General features: G+C 41.5%; 1 protein-coding gene across 1 annotated transcript in view; it reads left to right on the forward strand.

Annotated features, from left to right (window-relative positions):
• The window catches only part of LOC124712240 (carboxypeptidase D-like), a 255,060-nt gene that overhangs the window by 170,494 nt on the left and 61,928 nt on the right, over positions 1–22,638 (forward strand). Inside the window, exons 19-22 of the mRNA XM_047242533.1 lie at positions 1,884–2,029; positions 2,116–2,294; positions 5,073–5,289; positions 16,662–16,800. Coding sequence (XP_047098489.1) covers positions 1,884–2,029; positions 2,116–2,294; positions 5,073–5,289; positions 16,662–16,800 — 681 coding nt within the window. The remainder of the gene's footprint in view (positions 1–1,883; positions 2,030–2,115; positions 2,295–5,072; positions 5,290–16,661; positions 16,801–22,638) is intronic.

The following is a 22,638-nucleotide window of genomic DNA, read 5'->3' on the forward strand; positions in this document are numbered from 1 at the left end:
AACAACACTAGACCCTTTGAAACGATTGTAAAGTCCCGAGATTTTTGTATGGAAATATATTATCATTTTAATTGTATGAAAGAAAAATTCAGTTGAGAATACTAATTAAAGAATTATTAGCCAACTCTCACCTTCAGGAGATAAAATGTGTAGTGCTGTGACAGACACAAACACAATTCTTAGCTTATGGAACTAATAATTCTTTTGTTGAAGAGGAGAGAGGGATATGTTGGGAAAGTTAAAAAGGAAGGGAGGGTCATCCAGACACCACGAATCTACATACATGGGACATTCCATTTCATAAATCATTAATGAATTCAATATTCCAAGATCCTCAGTGTCAAGAGGTGCCAAGAATACAAAATTTCAGGCATTACCTCTTACTGTGGACAACACAGTGACTGATGGTCTTCACATATTGATTGAGAGTTACAGCCTTTATGTACAGTTGCCAGTGCTAACAGATAAGCAACACTGCAGGAAATAACTGCAGGAATCAGTGTGGGATGTATAATGAATGTATTCATTAGAACAGCACAGTGAAATTTGGCATTAATGGGCAGACAACTGAAAACCTTGACCTGGTCAGATGAGTCCCAATTTCTCTTGGTAAGAGCTGATGGTGAGGTTCGAGTGTATCACAGACCCCACAAAGATATGGAACCGACTTGTCAGCAAGGCACTGTGCCAGCTGGTGGTGGCTCCATAATTTTGTGGGCTGTGTTTACATGGAATGAACTGGGTCCAATTAAAATGATCATTGACAGTAAATAGTTATTTTCAGCTTCTTGGAGACCCTTTACAGCAGAAAGAATGGAATTTTTATGGATGACAGTGTGCCATGTCTGTGGGTCACATTTCTTTGTGATTGGTTTGCAAAACATTCTGGACAGTTCAAGTGAATGATTTGGCCACCCAGATCACCCGACGTGAATCCCATTGAACATTTATGAGATATATTTGAGAGGTCAGTTTGTGCACAATATCCTGTACTAGCAACACTTCCACAGTTATGGATGGCTAGAGAGGCAGTGTGGCTTCCAGTCCATGCTATATGCTGCACTCGCCATGCAAAAGGAGATCCAACATGATATTAGAAGTTATTCCAAGGCCCATGACCCAACACTTGTGTCTGGCAAAGTTGAGGCGAGGGACCAATTGCGGGCGACATTGCATCAAAGGATCACTGCAATCTGTTGCTCATGTGTAAGGCTCTTAAGAGAGCACTGATAAAGCTACCTTTCTTAGTTGGTGTCTTGTTCAAGGGGCAGACTGATTTTCATCTTCAAGGGATATAAAATTTGTTGGAAAAAGCAAGCTATTTCAATGGAAGGAAAGAATTCTAAAATACAGATTGAAGTAACTCAGGACACTGATTTGTATTTGCAGTTGTGAAGAATTGTCTCCCAGAAAGTATCCAGTTGTAACTATGGATGAAAGGACTTGAATATATTCATTCAGACATGAACATAAAAAAAACACAGTCTTAACTCTCCCGGTGCTTACCCGTAGTCAGTAGAAGAGAAACAGCATGAGAAATGTTGAGCGCGCCATAAGCATTTCCCAACTAGGGCGCAATGAACAGTGGAGAATGTTGCATGCAATGCACAGCTACTGCAGTCAAATGGTTAAAGGTGTTACTTCTAAGATTCAATGTGGCTTATCTCTCAGAAATTATTCATGCTGGATTTGGGTATTAATGTGAAGGTTAACAGTTAGTGTTCATGCAAAGCCACTCGTGTACTTCAGTAGCTGCGCAGACTTGCTGCAAATATTGCATTCTGCTGTAACTGAGTTTGGTACTTAAGTTTTTTTGACTGGGTGGGATTTATTACTGTCAAAATATAAGTTAAGGTTGTCTCTAAATTAACTACCCTTTACAGGTATTCGAGGTCGTGTTGTTGACCCAGATGGTCATCCTATCCGTACAGCAGTAGTTACAATCACAGGATCTCCAAGAACTGTTTCTGTTACAAAGAATAATGCTTTATTTAGATTCATTCTTCCATCAGGAACATACACTTTGAATGTAAGTACAATTTTTAGCACATAGTACCGTCGTGATTGTTTGTACAAATCAGTTTTATTGTATGGCCTACTTAACATTTGTTTCAGGTGTCAGCCAATGGATATTATCACATTTCAAGAAATTTTTCAGTGTACACTGAACAGCTTACTGAGCTTAAAGTTGAACTTCAGCCAATTCCTGGAGCTTCATACCATGGCTATAAAAGACTTCAGAAATTGATGCTTCATTTGAATTCAGAAAATGCTGATATTTCAAAGCTGTACTCGTAAGTTAATGAAGATAATTGACTTTCTTGGTAATAGTATATAATACTAATAAACACTGCGTTTCATTGGGTTAGAGTGGTAAATCTTCCACAAGAAACTTCTTGTATTGTTGAATCCAGGAGGCACTGTATGAACCTGTTATAGAGTCAGTCATTATTAATGTAAGAGGGTAACCCCAAAATTAAGTTCTCCTATTTTTTTTATAAGTACATAGACCTGTTTATTTCTACTATGGTTTACATCAGTTTACAGCTTGAACATTTAGCTGCTTTTCGACACAATCATCATTTCTGTCGATGCATTTTTGTAGACCCAGTGGCAGGTTTTGATGCCCATGTCATACCAGCTTGCTGCCGTGCTGTTCAGAAAGTTATTAAACTCTTCTTTCACCTCGTCGTCAGAGCTGAATCGCTGGGACCACAATTAACACTGACAAGTACTTTGAGACTCTGAAGAAACTCAAACGGGCAATTCAGAACCGGAGAACAGGAATGTTAAGCAAGGACGTACACATTATCCATGACAACGCTCGCCCACACATCGCTCGCCAAAGCCTTGCTCTCCTACAACAGTTTCAGTGGAACATGATCACCTACCCATTCAGCTCTGACGATGAGGTGAAAGAAGGGGTTCATAACTTTCTGAACAGCATTGCGACGAGCTGGTATGACATGGGCATACAAAGACTGCCACAGCGTCTACAAAAATGCATCAACAGAAATGGTGGTTATGTTGAAAAATAGCTAAATGTTCAAGCTGTAAACTGATGTAAACCATTGTAGAAATAAACAGGTCTACGTACTTATAAAAAAATAGGAGACCTCACTTTTGGGATTACCCTCGTAGCATGTTGTATCTTGAAGTTTCAGCCTGTACGGGGTTTAAAGTTCCTGCAATGATGTATGTGTGGCAACATGTGTTGAAGAGAACTAGATGAATTATAAACATGACAGTCAGCCATGAAATGTGATGTGAGCATGGAATAAGAGATGTCTCATTTCTATGAAAATGACAGACTATACAGCTTCATCCTCATTGTTGACAGAATGTTTGAGTACTGCTACAGATCTTGCCTTGCTGTTGTCCATTGTCCATAGTTAGCTAGCAGATCCACTATAGTGGACAGTTTGTATCTAATACTTCATTCAAGATAATGCAGATTCTGAACCAAAGAGACGTCTTGCTACATTCACTTCATCAGTACAACATATCACTTCCAAATGGCTTTTGGTGTGTTTAGTCCTTGCCACTGGTGCTCAAACACAATTCTCACATATCAAATACTGTTACTGTGTGAGGTCAAAAGAGTCATTTTCTATGTAGTTGACAAGAAGAAATGGCTACAGGAGGGATGCAAAGTTATAGAATCTTGCATGATTATAGATTTAGTATACAGAAAAATTAAAGTGATCTTTGGAGAACAGAGAAGCAGCAGTATGAATGTCAGTAACTTGGGTGTCAAACCAGTATCAAGCAGAGAAAAGATGGCTGAAAATGTGGAAAGAAGATATTGAAGGGCTATATAAAAGAAACAGACCTGAAGAAAGTATTACAGAACAAGAAGAGGAAACAGATAAAACTGAGATGGGAGATGTGATAATTTGGGAGGAATTGGACACAAAAATGAAAGACCTAATTTGAAATAAGGCACATGGAGTAGATGACATTCCCTCAGAATTGCTGAGATCCTTAGGAGAATAAACTGTGACAATGTTATTCCACCTGATATTCAGGGTAAGGAAGAGAGACAGAATACCATCATATTTCAAGAAAAATGTAGTAATCCCAGTTCCAAAGAATTCAAGTGCTGACAGGTGTGAATATTACTGAACCACCAGTTTAATAAGTCAGAATAGCAAAAAACTAACACAAATAATTTGCAGCAGAGTGGAATGACTGATAGACACTCGGCCTTGGGGGGAGGGGGGGGGGGGGGGGGGGGAATCACACTGGCTTCCATGCAAGTATAAGAACAAGCAAAGCATCTCACCTGACCTCCCTTTTCTTATTTGCCACTCCAGCCAGCTCATCAATTGTTTTTCTTATCTCGTTGTCCCTATCTTCTTCTTACTATCTATTTTCTCTCAATGTTCCTCTTAATGGTCCTCAAACTTGCTTTTACACACACGTGTATGTTCCACTCAGTAATGATTTTTTCTAATATCTCCTGTGTTGCTCCTTCTTCTACTCACTCCACACCCCTCTGTTACTCATTGCTTGTCACAACCAACATAACTAATCACCTACTTTCTCCAGTCAGTATCAGGCTGTGTGTGTGTGTGTGTGTGTGTGTGTGTGTGTGTGTGTGTGTGTGTGTGTGCGCATGCGCATGTGTGTGCACGCTTCCATGATTCCTGCGTGCCTGTGCATTACTCTCTTTAGCTGATTTTCTATTTGATGGCTAAATGAAGTCAGTATTTCATAACCAAACTGATTTAGAAATGTAAATTTCACCTTGTAAATCATATGATTTTATTGTCCTACCAAAATGAAATGTGTTAAGGAATTTAAAAATACATTAACTAAAATGTAAAATTGTAAACTCAGTAAATCTGTATGTAAAGGAGATTTTGAAATTGGCAAAAATCTTCTTCTCCTTATTCTTCTTCCTCTTTCTCTTCCTCATCCACAACTCCAGGGTTAGGCCCAGGGCCTACTTTGATCTCACCATCTCTTCCTTAGTCTTCAACAAAAATATTAGTTGGACATAATTTGATTATATTTATAGTTGCATGTATTGCATGTGCATTACACTGATAAATTTCTAATTTGTCCAGATTAGGAAAAAGTTCTGGTGAAAAAGACATTTTGGTACTGGATATCTTCCCAAGACAGACTTCTGGTAGTAAACCTATTGAATCACTCCCAACATTGGCATTGATTGGTGGACTTTATGCTGAACCAGTTACAACAGAGCTTGCATTGAGATTTGCATTTCACCTTTTGTCAGAAAGAAATTCAGCAGATAGTGGTGACGTCTCACGAGTTTTAAAGGTGAGTTACTCGTAATGGACTGAAACCAATGTTCACATCTTGAGTACAGTGAGTACCTAATGAGTTTGTATCCTAAGATGCAGGAAATGATCTGAATGATGCATTTATTCAACATTTATCCCTTCAAATGAATACATTATAAGCATGCCAATAAGCCTTTCAAGATCAGGATTTATCTCTACAAAGCATGTCTCCAAAGTAGAGACACACAGCCTACACATTGAATAATTTATTTTCCTGTGTTTAAAATGTTATTATTATTATTGTTGTTATTATTACTACTACTATTAATATTCATGGTGGCAGTAATGTAGTAATAGAAGTAAAATTACTGTTGGTTGCTGTGATTAGGTGGTAGACTGGTGGAGCCAGATATGATCGAAAATTTATATGGATGAAGCATTTTAATAGTAGATGGTTTATTATTTGCTTCACTGTTTGGGAAGTGCAGCAAGAGGCTGTGGCATTTCTCTCTCAGAACTGTGTTAGCTCTAGCACAAGTAATGAGTGATGATGCTATGTTTGTCTCTGATTTACTGTTTGACCCTTTTTCAGGCAATTAATGAAGATGACACCATTATTATCATAAAATGCTAGAGCTTAAACTGTATTTTTAACTTGCTTAGCCACATTATGTACCATAATACTGCAGTGGTGTTTCTTTGAGGTAATTTTATTTGACAAACCTCTCACACTTTCTGTGAAACCGACCGAGACTCGTTGTTTGTTTACAGTCCCCCTTTTCTGAAACTGCCTTCAGAAGCTGATGCACATACATCATAATATCATACTGAGAAAACAGCTCCAGTTTTTGGCACTTGCATTTCAGCTTTAAGCAGTGAAAGCATTGTTATCTACGTCTATGTCTATGTCTACATCCATACTCCGCAAGCCACCTGACGGTGTGTGGCAGAGGGTACTTTGAGTACCTCTATCGGTTTTCCCTTCTATTCCAGTCTCATATTGTTCTTGGAAAGAAAGATTGTCGGTATGCCTCTGTGTGGGCTCTAATCTCTCTGATTTTGTCCTCATGGTCTCTTCGTGAGATATACGTAGGAGGGAGCAATATACTGCTTGACTCCTCGGTGAAGGTATGTTCTTGAAACTTCAACAAAAGCTTGTACCGGGTTACTGAGTGTCTCTCCTGCAAAGTGTTCCACTGGAGTTTATCTATCATCTCCGTAACTCTTTCGCAATTACTAAATGATCCTGTAGTGAAGTGCGCTGCTCTCCGTTGGATCTTCTCTATCTCTTCTATCAATCCTATCTGGTACGGATGCCACACTGGTGAGCAATATTCAAGCAGTGGGCGAACAAGTGTACTGTAACCTACTTCCTTTATTTTCGGATTGCATTTCCTTAGGATTCTTCCAATGAATCTCAGTCTGGCATCCGCTTTATTGACGATCAACTTTATATGATCATTCCATTTTAAATCACTCCTAATGCGTACTCCCAGATAATTTATGGAATTAACTGCTTCCAGTTGCTGACCTGCTATATTGTACCTAAATGATAAGGGATCTTTCTTTCTATGTATTTACAGCACATAACACTTGTCTACATTGAGATTCAATTGCCATTCCCTGCACCATGCGTGAATTCGCTGCAGATCCTCCTGCATTTCAGTACAATTTTCCATTGTTACAACCTCTCAATACACCACAGCATCATCCGCAAAAAGCCTCAGTGAACTTACGATGTCATCCATAAGGTCATTTATGTATATTGTGAATAGCAACGATCCTACGACACCCCCTGCGGCACACCTGAAATCACTCTTCCTTCGGAAGACTTCTCTCCATTGAGAATGACATACTGCATTCTGTTATCTAGGAATCTTCGATCTAATCACGCAATTGGTCTGATAGTCCATATGTACATTAAATGACTGTGGGGAACTGTATCGAACGCCTTGCGGAGGTCAAGAAACACGGCATCTACCTGGGAACCCGTGTCTATGGCCCTCTGAGTCTACTGGATGAATAGCACAAGCTGGGTTTCACAAGATTGTCTTTTTCGAAACCCATGCTGATTCCTACAGAGTAGATTTCTAGTCATTATACTCGAACATAATATGTGTTCCAAAATTCTATAACTGATCGACATTAGAGATATAGGTCTATAGTTCTGCACATCTGTTCGACATCTCTTCTTAAAAACGGGGATGACCTGTGCCCTTTTCCAATCCTTTGGAATGCTACGCTCTTCTAGAGGCCTACGGTACTCCGCTGCAAGAAGGGGGGCAAGTTCCTTCGCATTCTCTGTGTAAAATCGAACTGGTATCCCATCAGGTCCAGCGGCCTTTTCTCTTTTGAGCGATTTTAATTGTTTCCCTATCCCTCTGTCGTCTATTTCGATATCTACCATTTTGCCATCTGTGCAATAATCTAGAGAGGGAACTACAGTGCAGTCTTCCTCTGAAAAACAGCTCTGGAAAAATACATTTAGTACTTTGGCCTTTAGTCTGTCATCCTCTATCAGTACCATTTTGGTCACAGAGAGTCTAGACGTCCACCTGCCACTTTGACATAAGACCAAAATTTCTTAGGATTTTCTGCTAAGTCAGTACATAGAACTTTACTTTTGAATTCATTGAAAACCTCTCTCATAACTCTCCTCACATTACATTTCGCTTCGCGTAATTTTTGTTTGTCTGCAAGGCTTTGGCTATGTTTATGTTCGCTGTGAAGTTCCCTTTGATCCCACAGCTGTTTTCTAACTCGGTTGTTGTACCACTGTGGCTCTTTTCCATCAAATGGTTCAAAAGGATCCGAGCACCATGGGACCCAACCCCCGAGGCCACCAGTCCCCCAGAACCCAGAATCACCCAAACCCAACCAACCCAAGGACACCGCACACACCCACCCACACCCGAGGCAGGACTCAAACCTGCGACCGCAGTGGCCACGCCGCTCCAGACTGCAGCACCCAGAACCGTTCGGCCACCCCGGCCGGCAGCTCTTCACCATCTTTCACCAGTATAATTGCCCGTCTCTCAGAGCCGGAAGTTTGCTACAGTAGTTTCAGGAGGACTTTAATGAACTTTCGTTGACGCCTAATGTAATTTCTATGAAAGCCACCACTGCGTACGCAAATCATAGGTTGTTATTTCTGTGAATTACGTGACCTGTGCGTAGGCATCTAATCCCACGTACACTATGTGATCAAAAGTATCCGGACACCACAAAAACATATGTTTTCATATTAGGTGCATTGTGCTGCCACCTGCTGCCAGGTATTCCATATCAGTGACCTCAGTAGTCATTAGACATCGTGAGAGAGCAGAATGGGACGCTCCGCAGAACTCACGGACTTTGAACGTGGTCAGGTGATTGGGTGTCACTTTTGTCATAAGTCTGTACACGAGATTTCCACACTCCTAAACATCCCTAGGTCCACTGTTTCCGATGTGATAGTGAAGTGGAAACGTGAAGGGACACGTACAGCACAAAAGCGTACAGGACGACATCATCTGTTGACTGTCAGAGACCGCCAGCAGTTGAAGAGGGTCGTAATGTGTAATAGGCAGGCATCTGTCCACACCATCATACCAGGAATTCCAAACTGTATCAGTATCCACTCCAAACACTATGACAGTTAGGCGGGAGGTGAGAAAACTTGGATTAAATGATCGAGCGGCTGCTCATAAGCCACATATCACGCCGGTAAATGCCAAACGACGCCTTGCTTGGTGTAAGGATCGTGAACATTTGACGATTTTCAACGGTGGAAAAATGTTGTGTGGAGTGACGAATCACGGTACACAATGTGGCGATCTGATGACAGGATGTGGCTATGGCGAATGCCCAGTGAATGTCGTCTGCCAGCGTGGGTAGTGCTTTTGATTTCAGCAATCTTTCATTTGATTTGCTGGTGAGAGATACAAAAACATCTGCATGAATAGGCCGTCAAAACTTAATTCAATGCAGAACATCAACACTTTGCTCAACGTAGCAACCAACCAATATTTTTGAAATGTTTTTGCAGGACATTATAATTTTTACGGTGACAGCTGGCAAAGCATTTGTTGGTGTTGTGGTCTTCTGTCCTGAGACTGGTTTGATGCAGCTCTCCATGCTACTCTATCCTGTGCAAGCTTCTTCATCTCCCAGTACCTACTGCACCCTGCATCCTTCTGAATCTGCTTAGTGTATTCATCTCTTGGTCTCCCTCTACGATTTTTACCCTCCACACTGCCCTCCAATACCAAATTGGTGATCCCTTGATGCCTCAACACATGTCCTACCAACCGATCCCTTCTTCTAGTGAAGTTGTGCCACAAAGTTCTCTTCTCCCCAATCATATTCAATACTTCCTCATTAGTTATGTGATCTACCCATCTAATCTTCAGCATTCTTCTGTAGCACCACATTTCAAATGCTTCTATTCTCTTCTTGTCCAAACTATTTATCGTCCATGTTTCACTTCCATACATGGCTACACTCCATACAAACACTTTCAGAAACGTCTTCCTGACACTTAAATCTATACTCGATGTTAACAAATTTCTCTTCTTCAGAAACGCTTTCCTTGCCACTCCCAGTCTACATTTTATATCCTCTCTACTTCGACCATCATCAGTTATTTTGCTCCCCAAATAGCAAAATTCCTTTATTACTTTAAGTGTCTCATTTCCTAATCTAATTCCCTCAGCATCACCCGACTTAATTCGACTACATTCAATTATCCTCGTTTTGCTTTTGTTGATGTTCATCTTATACCCTCCTTCCAAGACACTATCCATTCCATTCAACTGTTCTTCCAAGTCCTTTGCTGTCTCTGACAGAATTACAATGTCATCGGCAAACCTTAAAGTTTTTATTTCTTCTCCATGGATTTTAATACCTACTCTGAACTTTTCTTTTGTTTCCTTTACTGCTTGCTCTATATACAGATTGAATAACATCGGGGAGAGACTGCAGTCCTGTCTCACTCCATTCCCAACCACTGCTTCCCTTTCATGTCCCTCGACTCTTATAACTGCCACCTGGTTTCTGTACAAATTGTAAATAGCCTTTCCCTCCCTGTATTTTACCCCTGTCACCTTCAGAATTTGAAAGAGCGTATTCCAATCAACATTGTCAAAAGCTTTCTCTAAGTCTACAAATGCTAGAAATGTAGGTTTGCCTTTCCTTAATCTAGCTTCTAAGATAAGTCGTACAAAGCAGTGTCACCTATCTCATATACAAACAATGAACCTTGGTCAGTTTTGTAAAAATTGTGAGAGGTTTGTCAAATGTCATTACCTCAAAGAAACACCACTACAGAGTTATGGTATGTAATGTGGCCAATAGGATTTTACGGTAATAAGGTGCCATCTTCGTTAACTGCCTGAAAAAGGGTCAAACAGTAAATCAGAGAGAAACATAGAATCATCACTCATTACTTGTACTAGAGCTTACAGAGTTCTGAGAGAGAAATGCCACAGCCTCTTGCTGCACGTCCCAAACAGTGGAGCAAATAATAAACCATATACTATTAAAATGCTTCACCCATATAAATTTTCCGTCAAATCTGGCTCCACCAGTCTACCACCTAATCACTGCAACCAACAATAATTTTACTACTGCACTACTGCCACCATCACTATTAATAGTAGTAGTAGTAGTAGTAGTAGTAGTAGTAGTAGTAACAGTTTAAACACAGGAAAATAAATTATTCAATGTGTAGGTATGGTATGGTGTGGGTAAGAAAGCCATTCATGGTAGCAATCAACCAATGATTCTTCTGCAGCAATTCAAGAAATCCTTTCTCATGGATTGTCCTCACTGATGTCTGCTTACACTTCAGATGAAGTTCTTCCAGGGAGTCAAGTGAGTTTCAATCTTTATCCAGGCTGTCATGGTCGTTTGGTTCCCAGATAAATAATGGTTTATTTTCTTTTCTGAAGCCCTGACTCCAACTGATAAGTAAGTCTCTCAGTGCAATAAATCCAATCAGATTAAATAAAATTATGGAATCGGCATACAGCATTTTAAAAAATTTATAAATATGGTTTGCCAAAATTATAAGTTACTAATTCATGCTCTCTAATGACCAGTTATTTCATAAAAATAAAAATGATTTGAGTGTTGCAAATGCAAGTGTGGGTTGATGAGTGTAAGTAATAATAGTTTCTATTCATTAATGTCACATTTTACAAATGAAAAGACTAAATTAAAGTTGTACCTTCTAAGAGCGCTTTCGATTTGAAGAAAGACACTGCAAAACTATTTCAAATAGGGTAAAGGACACCTTTTTATACATAGATTAAAAAAAGCTTTGCAGCACCCCGTTTCCCAGAACTCCTGAAGATACTCGCTGACTGTGGATATTGTATAACATACACAGTCCCTTTGATTGTTCAGAAATGTCACTAAACCCACCCAAAGATGTAAACAACCATGCTTACCAGTGCCTATCAGACGGAGGGGGTCTGACAGACGATCAGTTTCAGTCATTCCACCAGGACGGAGGTACACGGCTCATGTTGTCTGTAGTTCAACCATGTATAGATGGCCGATACTGCGGTTCGATCGCAACCACATTGTTACTTTGTGCCAGGGAGGGCTTTCAACAAGGGAAGTGTCCAGCATCTCAGAGTGAACCAAAGCGATGTTGTTCGGACATGGAGGGGATACAGAGAGACAGGAACTGTCGATGACATGCCTCGCTCAGGATGCCCAAGGGCTACGACTGCAGTGGATGACCGCTACCTACAGACTGTGGCTCAGGGAAACCTTCACAGCAATGCCACCATGTTGAATAATGCTTTCCGTGCAGCCACAGGGCGTCGTGTTACGACTCAGACTGAGGGCAATAGGTTGCATGATGTGCAACTTCACTCCCGATGTCCATGGCGAGGTCCATCTTTGCAACCAGGACACTATGCAGCGTGGTACAGATGGGCCCAACAAAATGCGAATGAACTGCTCAGAATTGGCATCACCTTCTCTTCTCTGATGAGTGTCGCACATGCCTTCAACCGGACAATCGTGGGAGATGTGTTTGGAGACAACCCGGTCAGCATGAATGCCGTAGACACAGTGTCCAGCAAGTGCAGCAAAGTGGAGGTTCCCTGTCGTTTTGGGGTAGCATTATGTGGGGCCAACGTACGCCGTTGGTGGTCATGGAAGGCGCCGTAATGGCTGTACGATATGGGAATGCCACCCTTTGACTGATAGTGCACACACATCAGCGAGACATTCATCTTCCTGGACAATAATTCGCGCCCCCATCGTGCACATCTTGTGAATGACTTCCTTCAGGATAACGACAACGCCGGCCGGAGTGGCCGAGCGGTTCTAGGCGCTACAGTCTGGAGCCGCGTGACCGCTACGGTCGCAGGTTCGAATCCTACCTCGGGCATGGATGTGTGTGATGTCCTTAGGTTAGTTAGGTTTAATTAGTTCTAAGTTCTAGGCGACTGATGACCTCAGAAGTTAAGTCGCATAGTGCTCAGATCCATTTGAACCTTGTGATAACTACAACACTCAACTAGAGTGGCCGGCATGTTCTCCAGTCATGAACCCTATCAAACATGCTTGGGATAGTTTGAAAAGGGCTGTTTATGGACGACGCAACGCACCAACCACTCTGAAGGATCTACGCTGAATCGCCATTGGGGAGTGGGTCAATCTGGACCAACAGTGCCTTGATGAACTTGTGGATAGTATACCATGACGAATACAGGCATGTATCAATGCAAGAGGTCATGTTACTGGGTATTAGAGGCACTGGTGTGTACAGCAGTCTGGACCACCATCTTTGGAGGTCTCGCTGTATGGTGGTACAACATGCAATGTGTGGTTTTCATGAACAATAAAAAGGGCGAAAATGATGTTTATATTGATCTCTATTCCAATTTTCTATACAAGTTCTGGAACTCTTGGAACCGAGGTGCTGCAAAACTTTTTGGTGTGTATATCACCAAATACAGTGCCAAGTTTAAAATAACTGCCAGAATAAAGGACAGTGCTTCAAACATTAACTCAGCTGCCATACTTTTGAACCTACCATACATCCTATATTTTGTACTTGCTTTATATCTCGTTTTGTAACATGCAATACAAATCCGATTTAGAAAAATGTTGATGAGGTGAAAAGTTACTTGAAACAATGTCAGTTTGCTGAATCGGTCTTTATCCATTTGATGCTGTAATGTGTGGGAATTCTTCAGTTTGGCAGGAGTTCCATGGTACCATCAGTTCCAAGGAAGACAGCCTGGGACCTGTAGCAATTGTTACAATAGACAAATATTGATCTGAGGTATAGTTTCATAGAAGTAATGATTCCTTAAACATGTACAATTCCAGATCCCAATGCTTCACAAGTTGCTTCTGAAAATGTTATGTACCCCAGTTTCCTCTTCTATGGAATAGGAGGAGTTGACAAGGAGAATTTTTTTTCAATTTGTTTCCAAATTTTACTTTGTTGTCTATCAGAGATTTTGTATCACTGAGTAAGTGATCAAAAATTTAAATTGCAGCATTATGCACATCTTTTCATTCTAAGGGTAATCTGAATGTGGAGTAATCATTTTTCCTTCAGGTATTGTCATTATCAATATTATTATTCCTTTTGAACTGCAGTGGATTATTTACCATAAACTTTTTGAGGGAATAGTTACTACTCACCGTATAGTGGAGATGCTGACTCACAGATAGGCACAGCTAAAAAGACTGTCATACAATAAGCTTTCAGCCAACAAGGCCTTTGTCAAAAATAGACAACATACACACAAACACACACATGCATATGCACACACACATGCAAACACAACTCACGCATGATCACAGTCTCTGGCAGCTGAAGCTTGACCACAAAGAGCAGTGCATGATGGGGGAAAGGCATCCGGGTGGGGCTAAGGAAGTGGCTGACATGGGGAGGGGGAGGGATAGAAGGGCAAGGTTTGGGGGTAGCAAAGTGGTGCTGTGGGAGGATGCAGGGATGAGGTGGAGAGAGGGTAAGGCAGTTAGATGCAGTTGGGAAGTAAGACAGAGGGTGGGGGGGGGGGCATTGTAGAGGAGAAGGAGAGAAGTAAAAGGACTGAGTGCATTGGTGGAATGAAGGGCTGTGTAGTGCTGGAATGGGAACAGGGAAGAAGCTAGATGGGTAAGGACAAAGACTAATGAAGTTTGAGGCCAGGAGGGTTATGGGAACATAGCATATATTGCAGGGAGAGTTCCCACCTGTGCAATTTAGAAAAGCTGGTGTTGGTGTGAAGGATACAGGTGACACAGGGTGTGAAGCAGTCACTGAAATGAAGAACGCTGTGTTTGGTGGCGTGCTCAGCAATAGGGTGGTCCCGTTGTTTTTTGGCCACAGTTTGTCTGTGGCCATTCATGCGGACAGACAGCTTGTCAGTTGTCATGCCCATGTAGAATGCAGCATAGTGGTTGCAGATTACTTTGTAGTTAGCCATGCCTTTGATGGGAAAGGTCATTTTTGTGACCGGACTGGAGTAGGTGATGGTGGGAGGATGTATGGAACATGTCTTGCATCTAGGTCTACTACAGGAATATGAGGCAAGAGGTTGGGAGCAGGGGCTGCATAGGGATGGACGAGGATATTTATAGGTTTGGTGGGTGGTGGACTACCACTGCAAGAGGTTGGGAGCAGAGGCTGCATAGGGATGGTCGAGGATATTTATAGGTTTGGTGGGTGGTGGACTACCACTTTGGGGGGGGGGGGGGGGAGGCAGAAGGACAGTGGGTAGAGGACATTTCTCATTTCAGGGCATGATGAGAGCTAGTCAAAACCCTGTCAAAGAATTCAGTTGTTCCAGTCCTTGGTTGTACTGAGTCACGTGGGGAATGCTCCTCTGTGGCTGAACGGTGGGGCTTTGGGAGGGGGTGTGTGACTGGAAAGATTAGGCTTGGGAGACCTGTTCTTGTACAAGGTTGATTACAATCTGTAAAGGACTCAGTGAGAGCCTCGGTGTATTTTGAGAGGCACTGCTTGTCACTGCAGATGCGATGGCCATGGGTGGCTAGGCTGTATGAAAGGAACTTCTTGGTATGGAATGGGTGGCAGCTGTCAAAGTGGAAGTATTGCTGGTGGTTGGTAGGTTTGATATGGACAGAGGTACTGATCTAGCCATTTTTGAGGTGTACATCAACATCAAGGAAGGTGGCTTGTTGGATTGAGATGGACCAGGTGAAGCAATTAGGAAAGAAGGTATTGAGGTCTGGAGAAATGTGAGTAGGGTGTTCTCACCCTTGATCCAGATCACAAAGATGTCAGTTCTAGCCCTGACTAATCATCATTCCTCCTGGGACACTCTGAATATAACTGTTTTGCAGTGTTAGTGTTACTTGGTTTTGATTTCTGTTTATAACTCAGAAAGTGACTCTTGAGTATGGTTGAAACCTTTAGTTGTGTCTGCATAAGAAGAGCAATCTCACGTGTATGCTGTCTGTCTGTTTAGTGTATGTGTTATAGAGAGCAGTTGATCCTCATCAACTTTGGTGACTAATGTGTAATAGCTTCAAAATTGGATGGGTATCAAATAAAAAGTGTATTTTCTGTGGTGCAAATTTGTAGGAGGAAAATGCATTTCTGATACAAAAGTAAAAAATAAACAAGAATAAAAGCAACAACAGTTGTTTTATTGTAAATAAGTATTTTTACGTTGTTGTTAGTATTGAGTAATTTATTGTATGAGATGATAGAAATAAGAATGTTACAATAGTAAACACCAGATGTTGCCAGTGAAGCACTGTTCAGCAGAGAATGATTTTAGATAAAGAAAGAGAGAATCATTGACACCCAGTGAGAACTAATGACAGAATATAGAAATTGATCCTATTTGTCTCTCTCTGTCTTCTTTATTCTCACATCCTGAATTAAACATTCAAGATAAAGAAAGAGAGAATCATTGACACCCAGTGAGAACTAATGACAGAATATAGAAATTGATCCTATTTGTCTCTCTCTGTCTTCTTTATTCTCACATCCTGAATTAAACATTCAAGATAAAGAAAGAGAGAATCATTGACACCCATTGAGAACTAATGACAGAATATAGAAATTGATCCTATTTGTCTCTCTCTGTCTTCTTTATTCTCACATCCTGAATTAAACATTCATACAGTTTTGGTTAACTCATTGTTTTGTTCTTGTAAACCTTGCACACTGATACTGTCAGGTGTCAAGCTAAATGGTGAAGGGAATCAAAAAAGTCCACACCCCACTGTTGTCAAGATTCGTCAGTGGAACTTGCTGGAATCCTTATGGTATATCTGCAGAAAAGAATTTTCCTCCAACTTCTTTATTCTAATTGGTAGTATTCTTTATGTGTACTGTAATTAATATGTAATGTGAGTTATTTTTTAAAGAGAGTATCATTAACTCCTTTGGAATGACTTGACTGTTTCATAAATTTTCAGAATGCCAGAGTGATGATCATGCCAGTGGTTAATCCAGATTCTTTACTGGAAAATGTAACTGATTCCTCTGAAGTTATCTCTGGGAGTGCAAATAGTAAAAACTCACATGGTGTAGAAATTGATAAGGATTTTCCTACAGGTAATTGACCGAATTGTTGTAAAGTTGCTCGTAAGTTGATTCACAAAAAATGAAACACAGAAATGTTGAAATTTTAACTACAATAGTTTTTATATGTAACTAATCTAGGCAATACAGATACTATAATCTGTTGTGGTTGTGCCCTTTTGCAATGTTTTGTGGTTGCTGGCTGGACGAGGAGAGGGTGGTATAATTGGTGGGTGACCAGTTCCCTCTCACTACAACACAAAATACACAGATGGTTAAAATACACTTTATTATAGAAACCAATTGAGTACTTAACTTTAGTGATGTCCAGTCTGAAGTTCTGTGGTTAACAGCTGTGAAATAACATGTACTAATTCTTAAATCTTGTCCATGTCCATATCACAACTACATACAATGACTAATATTCCCTCACAGCTAAGGTGCAAGGCAATGACCATCACTGTGGAAGACTAGAGCACAGTGCAACGTATTGAGGTGCAAAGTGAACTGAGTACCGATGTGACGTACCGAGGTATTACGATTGAGAGATTGAGCTAGGGGACGTTATCAGTGTGTAGTGTGGGAGCGTTTCTTGGTCTTCTCTTGTCATAGGTGCACCTAGTTCAGTGCCTGCTATGCTGTGTTTCTTAGTGTTAAACAGTGTACTGGCGAAGGCGTGCGCCTACATAATCCCCCCTGCAGAAACACCATATCATTGTCGTGTACTGGAAATGTGAACAACAATGGAGCCGGGAGCCATAGCTGTGGAGGGTGGTGTACTCCCAGCCGTATCCTGCCATCTGGTTTGTGAGAGCAGAGGAAGTCCTCTTGAAAACACTGCCCAGGATACACGTACAGTCCTGAGGGCCTCTCCTGGTGCAGTGATGGCAATGGCGATGGCAGGTCCTAGTCCATCAGGTCTGAGAGCGGCGATAGTGCGATGGCCATTGGCTCATCATGGGGTGCCATGACGGCACCAGTGGGCAGATGCAAAGGCCATGTGGTCCCATGAGGGCATGTATCTGGGGGACAAAATGCAACTGAATCACGGGGCAAACGGCAAATGCAAATTTGATTCTGGTGACAGCACTGCAAACCATCAGGACCTGCAATTAGATACATATATGTACCGATGCATTTCTGGGTCTTGCCTTGCTCCCAGTGCTGATGTTGGCCAAAAACCCTGTAAAGAACAAGATCACGTAGTGCAAAGCAATACTTGTGGGCCATTGGCGATGCCAGATGCTGTGGTGGGTGGAGCAAGTGAAGCAGCATCCGATGGTGGCAGCCATGCAGAAGTTCCACCGTTGATGGTCTGTCACATGGGTGGGAGTAACAGGAGGCGAGGAAAAGTTGCAGCACTTGTTCCCATTTGTGGGAGGTGCGAAGCTTGTCCATCTGTTGCTTAAAAGTGCATATGAAGCATTCTGCTTCTCAATTGGACTGCGGGTGAAACTGAGTTTGTTAGAGGATGAATGCCATTTCATTCACAAAACTGTTCAAAGTAATGTGACATGAACTGAGGTCCATTGTCCATAACAATGACTTCAGGCAATCCTTCAATGCAATGTGCTATGTGATATGGTAGAGTTCATAGGCACCGCAAATGGAAACTTGCTAAAAGAGTCTACCACTATGAGCCAACTAGTGTTCCAAAATGGTCCTGCAAAGTCTCCGTGCACTTGTTGCCATAGGGATTGAGTCTTAGCCCAAGCTGAGAATGTCTGTGATGGAGCGGATTGGTTTTCCATGAAAGTGTGACACTTTGATGTCATCTGCTGAATGTGGGCATCCATGACCTCCAAGTAGTGCCGGTGCACTAACTGTTTAATGCGAACAATTCCCCAGTGTCCTTGATGAAGCAGTTGTAACACATCCTGTAGCAGCACTGTGGGAATGAGCACACACGATTGTCCACTGTCAGTGTATACTAAGATCACACCTTGTTGTACTGAAAGCTTATGCCGATGAGCAAAGTATCGGCACACTATTGCGTTCTGAAAACTGTTCAGTGAGTGAGGCCAAGATGTGTAAATGTAATGCAACAAAATCTTCAGATCAGGGTCTGCTTCCATGGCCTGTGCAATTTTTCTGTAATTCAGTGGAAAAGATTGCAGCAGTTCTTTTAATTCATTGGCTACTCTGTCTCGTAAAGCAATGTGAATGGGTAGAGCTCAGAAAAACTTAGGCTATGCATTGTCTTTCAGGGTAATGTGTGCTGCAAAATTCTTAGCATTGCCAAGTCCATCAGGAAATGCCAAGTCCATCAGAAAAGGGTTCAGAAAATTTCTTAAGCAAACTAGCTACACTGTCTTTTGGGTTGAAAGTAGTCATTGAAAGTACGGTGTCTTGGATGCTAAGGCCAAACAAGTCCAAGCCAAAAATATTTTCACTGTTTCTTGATAGCAACATTGTAAATTTCACTGTCCTCGTGTGAGATTTGTAAGTGGCAGGCAAACTACACTGTACAAGTACTGGAATTTCCTGACTGTTGTATACAGTGAGGTGCATGCTAGATTTTGACAGGCATGGTGAGCTTAACTGTTTGAACGTGGCACAATTAAGCAAAGATACAGAAGCACCCATATCAGTTTGAAAGCCAACATGATGGCCAGCAATTTGTAGTGTTACAAATGATTTGTTGGAATAGCATTGCACTGCACTGAGGCGAGATGAGGGCACAACCTTACTTGAATTGCTACTAGGTCCTTTAGTAGGTTCTGAAAACGCTGAATTCACAGAATGTGCATGAGACCTGTTGCTGCAAGAGTGGGCAGAAATGGCGTTCTTTTGCCATTGCAAGCAAACTGTCTGGACATGGCCTTTCTTTCCACATGAGCAGTGTTGTAACTAGGACAGGAAAGATCGCGAGGTTGCCGCAAATGAAAACTTGGTGGCACCGAATGGGAGTGGCCCGAGAACAAACAACACGGATGAACAGGAATGGAAGGACAAGCGTGATGACAGACAACCGAGCAAGACACCAAGATCAACAACAAAGTATTAAGCAACAGGATCACAAGAGATTACCTCACAAAATCAAAAAAACGTCCACTCATAAACGGGAAGTAAGCACAACTTAAACACAATGTCTGTAAGTGAGATATCAACCGACTCAATGCGAATACCAGACTGCCTTGCTGAGTGAGAGGCAGCCACCTAAATACACGACAGGGTATGTTGCTATTGGCCACTGGGACCACGTGCTCCAAAGTGGCGCCCTCACGTTACACTCGGGCCAGGAGTGCGCGCACCACAGCTTACGGTGGCGACTGCTGCAGAGACCTCTAGTGGTCATTGAGTTCCATGCCACCTGGCGCGGATTGGAAACCCGCGGGGCTCTGTACCAGAAGCAGCATGTTGTGTTGTCACTTATGGCAACCAAAACAGCGAGGGCAAGAATTCACTAGATTTACAGGCCTGACTACTTGTTTACTAGGCTGTCTGTGCATCAGTGTGCATGCTCATTGTGGCGGCTGAGTGGAGCGGTCATGGGCAAGAGTTGACTCGATCCCACAGATCAGGACCTGATCAAAATGGCACTGGAATCAAATTGTTCTAATATTTGCAATACTTGATGGAGCAAAGGATATGAATACTTGAGAATCTGTTCTCTAATTCTGCTATCAGGGGCATTATATGTGATCACATCAGGATCATCGTATCACTATAATAGTTGCCACAACCACACTTGAGTTTACACTACCTAGTAAGACACTGTAAGCTGGTATACCACTGACGGTGGCGAAACAACTGAAATCTGGGGTTCCCATGATGGACAGGAAATAATGAGATTTCACAATACCTTGAATTCAGTGAACTTCAAAGTGGGCCTGGAACTGGGTGAGATATTTGAGCCATTCCTTTTGTTTTTCACTGAAGTGCCGAAATGGTGGAATGTTGTTTGGGGGCACTTGTTGGAAGCAATTACTGTAAGTAAACAGCTATGTGGTGATTTGATGGTCCTGAAACTGAGAAATCTGATTTAGTTCCCGAGCTGGAACAGTCTGTAGCTGAGGTACAGGGCAATGGTGGAGGGGGCAGGGTATCCATTTTAACACTAACAGATTACAGCAAAATAGGAAAAGACAGAGAAAAGCAATGTGAGAAACCTCTGAAGTAAGAAATAGATTAGTTCTGCAGTTCCCCTCCTGTAATACATGCAACACTGAGAACAAATTAGCAAACAGAATCGCTGTAATGACAGCTCCCATGCAGCAACCTAGAGCACGTGAAAAGCAAACAAAACTTGTTGATTGGACTCATCACCACTTGTTGTTGTTGTGCCCTTTTGTAATGTTTTGTGGTTCCTGGATGAATGAGGACAGGTTGGTATGATAGGTTGGTGGCTGGTTTCCTCTCACTACAACACAAAATGCGCATGTGGTTAAAATACACTTCATTACAGGAACAAATTGAGTACTTAACTTCAGTGCTGTCCAGTCTGAAGTTCTGTGATTGACAGCAATCAACTAGCATATACTAATTCTTAAATATTGTCTGTGTCCATATCACAACTACATACAATGACTAATATTCCCTCACAGCTAGCTGAGGTGTGAGGCGATGACTATCACTGTGGAAGACTAGAGCACAGTGCGACATATTGAGGTGCAATGTGAATTGAATCCCGATGCGATGTACTGAGGTACTGAGATTGAGAGACTGAGCCAGCTCGGTTGGCAGCGGTGGTCTATATGCACACTGCCCAGGAGGCGTTATTAGCACATAGCCTGGTGGCATGTCTTGGTTTTCTCTTGTCATAGGCACACCTAGTTCAGTGCCTGCTATACAGCATTTCTTAGTGCCATCTAGTATGCTGTCAAAGGCATATGCCAGCACATAATCTGCTGCTTTTCATATCACTTTCCTACATAGTGTAAGTAATGTGAGCTTACTGACTAAATACGACAAATGTTAATAGCACAGTAATCTTGTGTGGCGTCAACCTTTAATGTGATCTCTCAGGCTTTCTTGATGTTTTTGGTTAATGACATGCTTCTGGGTGTTCAGCCAAATTGTTGTTTCCATTTTATGCATGAAATAATTGACAGACAACTCAGTCATCATCTTCAAGTGCTATGAGATGTACTTTTATCTGTCTCACTGCCTAAGAACACAACTTTCAGCACCTAAAGAAGATGACTGTCCTGACTGTCGAAGTATTTTGTGCATAAAATGGAAGCAGCAAACTTGGCTGAACGCTCAGCAGCACACCTTTAATCAATCTTTTAAATTTTTTTCCAATACATACGTCTTGTTCATCTCATCGTGGTTAAGCGGTAACACTCTAATTACACACTCTGCAGCTGCCAATAATATTCTGAAATTGAATGTGATTGCAGTTAAAAACTTATAGAAAAAGGAGTCATCATTATTCTGTCTACAAATTCCTAATGAGACAGCTGAGAAGTAATTGAGCTTGTAAGCGTACTGACCTGTGAAGTAGCACTGCTGTTAATCGATGTCTTGTTTCTTGCAGTCTCTTCACATTTATTAATGTCAATAAAATACAAATGTTCAGCTTTGCAGTTAATAATTTCAGAAGTTCATATATCACAGGGTAGCACTTACACTACGGAATTTTGACATAGTGACATTATTTTTATGCTAACCTTTCACAGTCAAGTTCTGTCTATCAAACATCATAATGACAAATGCAGTTATACAGTCACTGTGCATAGTCACCTCATTATTTGTATTATTTAGATACAAAAATAACTTATTGCATGAGGTTACCAAGGACTGAATAACACTTGGTATTGTACAATTTGGCTATTGGACACCGAATAAATCATAAATTAATATACATGTTGATTGGTAGTGACCAAGAGATGTTATGAAGTAGGTTACTAAGTGCATACTCCCAAA

The sequence above is a fragment of the Schistocerca piceifrons genome, chromosome 8 (assembly GCF_021461385.2).
Source record: "Schistocerca piceifrons isolate TAMUIC-IGC-003096 chromosome 8, iqSchPice1.1, whole genome shotgun sequence".
Lineage (NCBI taxonomy): Eukaryota > Metazoa > Arthropoda > Insecta > Orthoptera > Acrididae > Schistocerca > Schistocerca piceifrons.